A 7,534-nucleotide genomic window follows, 5' to 3' on the forward strand; every position below is an offset into this window, starting at 1 on the left:
ATTACACTGAAGTGAGCTACGTCGGCCTATACTTGTAAGGGTAAAATGATAATGATATGCTACAATGATGAGAAATAGCATACCAAATAAGAAAGAGAGGACAAGCGACAGTTTAGCTTTAAATTTCCATTAAAAAAGTCTGACTACCAAGACCAAACAAGAATTATCTGTGCTTTCAAAGTCTGATTTAGCTTTTAGTCCTATTTTTGTGCAGTGGACGTCCATTTTTGTACAAAATCTATCTGTTTGGAACAAATGAGCCAGAGAAAAAAAATGGAAAGTACTGAGAGACATTGTGAGGCACTACTTTTTTGGGATTTCTTGATGGTTAGAGAAATCCAGGCCTCCCCAAAAATAACAAAGAATAAAGCCGGTTCAATACAACTTTGTTGGATGTCAGCTTGACACACAAAAAAACACAGGTTGTATACTCATGAAACTTTGAAGATGATATGGAATAATTCTTGTGTTTTTTGCTGAAATTTTGTACTTACGCCATGACAATGACAAAGAAATCCAGCCAGTTCCAGGGATCTCTTAGAAAAGTGAACTTTCCTATACAGAATCCCCGAGCTAAAATCTTAACTAGGGATTCAAAGGTATAGATTGCAGTAAACGTGTACCTGTTGGAAAAATAACAATTATTTCACTCTGCAAAACAACTACAAAATGTGTGAAATGTGATACAGTATGTGTATGTCATTTGATGTGTCGTTAATGGAAAACTTACTCCATGCTCTTTGCCCACTCAGGCGGTTGATGGAGAGTCATGAGTCCACAGTTGGTGAGGATAGTGCACATGATCACAATGCTGAACAATCTACAGGCGGTTGTCAAGGAAGATGATGATTTTTATTGTCGGATTAACAGTTTTTGTGTCATTTTGAACCCAGTCAAGCAAAGGTTTGTGCACCCATTTAAAATCTGTCCATATACAAATGTGAGTAGAAGATCAACTGATGTCCAAAAGGTAAAACCTTAAAGATGAAGAGTTCCAGTCAATATTTTGGGCAACATGAAACAGATTTGAACAATAACAACTTGTTAGGGCTTTGGCTTTTTCACAGTCACAGGCGACTAGCACTGCTAATATCAAAGGAGACACCTAAGCTTTTTCAGGTACAGCCATTTGCTCGTATCTGACTCTAGTTAAGAAATGCCAGCTAACAAAAGAGTTGGAAGTTATGGAGGACAAAAAAACTTGTTGTTAAAAGACCAAAGAGACTCTGTGGTGGTGGAGCATTGTTTTCCCATTGTTTGGGTGGATGAATGATGATTTGGGCTTTTGTTACAGCCAGCAGCACAGGGATAAATAATTCTTTTGAGGCAAAAATGTATTTGGCAAAATACCAATGGATTCTAGAAGCAAATATTATATAATGCCGTCTTTGGAAAAAAAATTAAGCTCAAGATGAAAGGGAGATGGCTTCAAGAGAGAATAATCATCCCAAACAAACTTCAAACAATGGACCTCTTCAAAAGGTATAAATTGAAAGCTTTGCGGTGACTCTTACAGGTTACTAAAAATCTCTAAAAGGATGTTAGAAGAGCAGTGCATGCAACACAGCCTGAGAATTTCATACAACTAGTAAGCAAACCAGAAGGAATGAGCAAAAAGCAACCAAAAAAAGAGCAAAAAGACTCCCAGCTGGCATTCGTATTTACAAGCTGTAAGCGCCCTCTTTGCTGCTATTACTGACCATGCAAGGAGCCAAACCCATTATTTATTCTCAGGTTTTCTTTAATGCTATTGAAAGTACAAGAGAGACAAAATCAATAAATCAATCTAGCCTAATAGCACAAAATAAATGTCTTACCTTTAACTTTATGCCTTTTGGAAATCAGGTTATCATTTAGTCATTTAATTATTCACATCAACAGATATGCTCAAACTTCCCGTGTCAGTGAACTGAATCAAAGTTGCAATGTAAACAAGTTAAACTAAGCTTGTGTCACCACATGGTACAGACTCAACATAAAACCTCATTTATGCTTATGAGATGAATGTCTTGTTGAAAGGATACGAATGTACCAGAATCTTGATTGATATTCTTCTTAGAGGATTGAAGGGGCCCAGGAGGTACAAGGCAGGAGCAGCGTTGAAGCGATAAATGTACTTCCCTTTGTTTAATACTATGAAAGTCTAAAAGTAAAAAGAGATTTTACTCCGACAGAATTATTTGACTGAATTTCAAGCCCACATTACCGGAACTAATCAAAAGCTTTTCCTGCACATGCACTGCAGCTCTGAAATCTTCGACACATTACCCAGAGAGGCAGCATGTGAGATTGCCTAATGTCATTATCAGATGCACTACACATTGTCCGGACTTTACTCTGCCAGCTCCCCAGTGGAAACCCAGAGTAATGTCATACTGAGCACATGAGTGAATAAACTGGATAATAATCCAGGGCCTTTATAGTTACTGTGTGGGTGTTCTGATGATGCTTGCTGCTTCCTACTCTTGCCTCTTGCCCCGTATGTTTCCTTTGCCTCTTTTTTTAGGCAATGCCACTTCATCGGAATTCATTCATTATATAGATGCAAAAAGAGCCACCATTACAGATAACTCAGCATCCTTATACACCACACGTGTTTGTTTTATTAGAAACATTTCTTCAGCATACTGAAATATATCTTGTCTCGTGCATACTACCCAGGTGCATCACCAGAGTATTTCCACTGGTGAGAACGTGGCTCACAGCAACAATCTCTTCTTGTCTGGTACATACTCTTAAGACCCCTGGCTAAATGACAATACTTCTGTGTAAGAGCTGGATGCAATATTAGATGGAGAAGCCTTATTTCAGTGACACTCTCTTACAGACTCTTTAAGAATATCAAACCACATATTATACCCATACATTTCAACACAGTTAAAAAAACGTTTCAGTATGTCATCTCTCATGTTGTTTCATGCTTAAGTGTTGCGATAACAACCAAGAAAATGTAATTCCTTGTATGCAAAGATTAAACAAAAAATTTGACTCTACTTGTCAAAGGTTTTTGTCTAATATGTAGACAAAAAGACACAAATTTGGAATGAAACAAGCCTACTTTCTGATTATTGTAGTAGGGATCCAGATCCTCCAGCGGTGTCGAAACCATGCCTTGGGGTATGTCCCCATAGAGAAGAGGGAGGGACTTGCCCGCCTCCAGATCACGACTTGGTTTGAGCTCATCCTCATCATCACGCTTTTTCTTCTCTCCCTTGGGCTTCTTGGCATTCTCCTCATCAATCCGTTTCTCGATGGCTTTGAGGGACTCACGACTGAAGAGGTGGAAGCTATCTGGACCTGGTGGTACAAACGGTTGTGCCATCTTTTCATCCTGCAACTTCAGAGTGAACAAGTAGCGTCCAACATGAGAAAGGCCTGAGGGGTCACAATAGGAAAAAAAAAAGGTCGGGCAGTTTACAAAACTGGGTAACATTGTCTTTGTTTTAACATTCAATATTATGTGATGACACATCTTTGGCTAATCATCTTTAACTCTGCCAACAGACAAATTACTTTCAAATGGAGAGGAAAGGAAGATGGGTTTGTTTCTGCTCTTTGGCCAGAGATCACCATCTGCTATAACAGGTCTAAAGATGGCTGTCATGCACATAAATTCCCTCCAAGTGTGATAAAATTAGACCTAATTATCTACTCATCTGCAGATAAAATTAAAATTTGACATGACAATGATCAATTCCAGGTGAGATTCTTGCTCCCTTCCACCATCCCTCAAAATGGAATGAGTCTCTTTCCCTCAGTGCCTGACAAAGAGCAGAGGGAGGAAAAGATCCATCCTACTAATAGACCTGACTGGTAGGATGTGTTAGGAAGACCTATGCTGTATTAAATATGAATGCACTACAGACTGCACTGCATATGCCTGCCACAGAGATTCAGCCTTATTTGAATTCAACAGCATAAAAAAATACATTCAGATAGTGTGTTGTAATCAGTCACACAGCAAAAGTCAATCACAAACGCACTGGTCAATCAATTGCCCTTAGCACTGAGTTGGACTTGTGTGATGTAATTGAAACAACATAGGGAGACACAGCGATAAGAAAAAAAGAAAAAAAAATGTGGGTTTTAATATAGCCTAAGTCTCTGTACATAGTCTACTGTAATAATAACATGTGGTGCAGAAACACAGCAGGACTTTAATATCGTTCTCCCTATGGGACTAAAGCCACAATTCAAGCAAAGGGGATAGCTCCTTATTTTCAATATAAATGATTGTTACATTTCACAAAACACAATGAAGATATTTATCATTGACACTGCCAAAACACTCCCTTGATAGTCACTTGACAGACAGCCGACCAGTGGCTGGGTTGCTGAGCTAGTCAAATGTGGTGCACAAGACCTTTGCAAGTCCAAAGAGGGGTTGCAAATATCTGTGCAAGCAGCATTCACGTTATGCAAATACAACTTTCTCCTGTTTCAATATTCTAGGTATGTACACAAGAATTTCTAGAATTCAACATGTGCTAAACGGTCATGTACATTACAGTCACTGTTGTGAACAAGTCTTTTGTACTCATTTCAGATTTGAGTGCATCTGTGATTTAAAAAGAAAAAAAAAACAAAGTCCAGTTCCAAAAGCAAAGTACTGCACTGCTGAAAAATGTGCTTTCAAACATCAAATGTAGCAAAAAACACATTGAACTGGAATCTATCGTGTTCAAGGTCACACTTTTTACAAAATAGTGGTTACATTTTTTGCCTGAAGATACAATATTTTGTCTTCAGCTCAGCCCAAATAATCTAACAAATTTGAGCTTGTGGAAATCGGTGGATGAGTTTTACACTCACTGAAATTGTTGTATAAAACTGTTCACAGCGCAAGTACTTTTGTACCTCAGACTGTTTAAAAAAAAGCCTATAAAATCTGGGGACTTTCTGCAGCAACTTGACTAAGTTGTTATGATCCACTAAAACCTTTATTTCTCAGCCTGAAGAAACTGTGAATCTGAAATTAAGATCAATAGAAAAGTTAAACGTTGGCCTTTAGTTGTAAATGACTGACTAGAGTATGACAAGATGCTCACATCACACTTGAAAACTAAAAGCACCCTGACGACACACCAGGTCTGAAATGGAGCATGTGGCACATACGTTACATCAGGTTTGTATAGATTAACAGGAACAACTACACAACTGAGAAATAGCAGTAATACAAAGTATCTGATGGCTATCCGCAGACATTAAATTGAATAAAGTACTTTGATCTGATGATCACCCTACAAGGTCACCCTGCCGTTTGTAACATCTAAAGAGGTATGCATCACTCTGTCAATCTGTTCCCAACTCATTACACATAACTTGAGATATGAACTGCCACTTTGACGCTTCAAATAGGCCCACTTCAATTTATCTCTAACCTGTCTGCATCATGACCTTGTGCTGACTAACCTGACACAAGCACATTTGTTCCCACCAACTTTCGTTGGAACAGAACCCCAACAAATTACTTTGCTATCTGTTATGCATCGTGTATTTAACTGGGTCTTGATGAAGTGCTTCAAGCGATGACTGACACTGGCTTTAGGCCACAGGGTCAAACAGAGACGGAAGCTAAGCTTTAATAATTAATGTACATCACTCAATTCAAAGTGAAATTATTTGACCTCAGAATGCTTTTTGGCGCTTTCATTATGTAAGAAATGGTTTGCGACATATTGCTTTTTGATTGTATGTAGGCTTTCAAGGAAAACCAGTGTAACCACTGTATTCTAAACTACCGCAATTGCCTAATAAAGTAAAGTATATATTCTTTTCAGACTATTTTTGTCAGACTGAATGCATAGGCCTATGCATTCACCGGGGAGCTGGATCCATCTTCAGAGTTTTTTCATATATTTTGATTGATTGTTGAGGTTTACAGAATTTCTCTTCTTGGGAAGAGTAGAGGTGTTTGGCAAAATTCACTAAAGAATAGTTAGATGAGTCGTTACTTGTACAGCTGCTCAGGCATGCTGTAGAACAGCCACAAAGGTGACAAAAGCAGAGAAATTGATGTATCGGTCTGGCTTTCATTCATGTGTAAGAATGAGAAAACACGTTATTTCAGCCTGAATATATCTGCATACAGATTGATAACAATCCAATGCCTGTGGGCTCCTGGGGGGCCAAAACACTCAAAGCTCTTAAGTGCTCACAACTCATAACTGCTGCTTCCTCATACCGAGTACAGATCCACGACTCAGTCTTACTCCTTCAGGGCGTTGGCAAAATAGCTGATGACGAGTGGCTGTTCACACAATTCTCTAATCAATTAATGTTTTTATGTACAAGCTTCCAGGCTATACTCTGTACACTCCGGATGAAAGGCGGGCAGGACAGTCAGATCTCTAATTGACAGCAATCTAATAATGATGTTGACAGTCAGGCAAGCAGGAAGTCATCAAAGATGGAGTGTGGGCTAATAATTGCTGTCATGCCCATTAACTTCTGTAATGTATTGGCGACCGCAATTTGCTGTCTAGTTTTTGCCCAAACTGCAAGAAGAGATCAATCACGTTTTCCCACACAGCCTCTCCAACATTGACATTATTTTAAAATGATACATTTAGCAATATGATCATCAAATATTACATCATACAGCAAAAGGTGAAACGTCTCAAGCACATTTTTTATAGATAGATAGATAGATAGATAGATAGATAGATAGATAGATAGATATATAGATAGATAGATAGATAGATAGATAGATAGATAGATAGATAGATAGATAGATAGATAGATAGATAGATAGATAGATAGATAGATAGATAGATAGATAGATAGATAGAATTACAACACTTATATCCAATTCGAACTTTCATGAAAAACATGGAATAAACTACTTTTAAGTGAATTTCACAGCCATTACAAAAGCACATCTTGTACACTAATTTAAACTCACCATCAATTTTCCATCATCGACAGGTGAACACAAGTCGAAAGAATTATGTGGAACACCCTCAGTGTGACGAAAAACGTTGTCCTGTCAGTCCGTTCAAGATGTTTGCAGCTTCTTCCTGTGCAGAGCTACTCATTTCCAAAATTTCAACAGAAAAACCTTGGGAGACTGAGACTGCGTCCGCCCCTCGGAGCGGCAGAGTACCGTACTGCTGCGCTTCCGGCTCTTCCAGGGTACCAAAGTGAGGGCAGAGGTGCCTCAGAAGCTGTTTAGCCAATAGTGCGGTTACCGAGCGTTGTTGCCGGGAATTAGATCTTGGTTTCTGGTATGAGAAACTAAGAGCTAAAACCGCAGCAATACATCTGATTGACTGTGTTTTGAAACAGTCACTCTCTCTTTCTTTTTCTCTGTGTGTGTTTAGGATTATGTGATCTGTTGTGGGTGTTCTGAGTGAGCCCAAATGTCTGCATATTTCTCTGTTCAAGCACTATAGGTCACCAATGAAACAGTCTCTTAGGTAGGTGGTCTACATCTGAAACCGAATTGGTGGTTTTATTTATAAGTAATCATTTAGTTTGTAAAGTTTGGTGATGACTTGACAGTGAGCCAGGGCTCACCAATTGTAAGTCTGGT

General features: G+C 38.7%; 1 protein-coding gene across 1 annotated transcript in view; it reads right to left on the reverse strand.

The window, feature by feature from the left end:
• Positions 1–7,085, reverse strand: part of scn1laa (sodium channel, voltage-gated, type I-like, alpha) — a 30,709-nt gene extending 23,624 nt beyond the window's left edge. Inside the window, exons 1-5 of the mRNA XM_072397097.1 lie at positions 6,905–7,085; positions 3,059–3,375; positions 2,025–2,143; positions 731–820; positions 495–623 (exon numbers count right to left, since the gene is read on the reverse strand). Of these exons, the coding sequence (XP_072253198.1) occupies positions 495–623; positions 731–820; positions 2,025–2,143; positions 3,059–3,322 (602 nt within the window). The 5' untranslated portion in view covers positions 3,323–3,375; positions 6,905–7,085. The remainder of the gene's footprint in view (positions 1–494; positions 624–730; positions 821–2,024; positions 2,144–3,058; positions 3,376–6,904) is intronic.
• Between the last annotated feature and the right edge of the window lie 449 nt (positions 7,086–7,534).

This window comes from Leuresthes tenuis, unplaced genomic scaffold, assembly GCF_036924035.1.
Source record: "Leuresthes tenuis unplaced genomic scaffold, fLeuTen1.0.hap1 SCAF_12, whole genome shotgun sequence".
Lineage (NCBI taxonomy): Eukaryota > Metazoa > Chordata > Actinopteri > Atheriniformes > Atherinopsidae > Leuresthes > Leuresthes tenuis.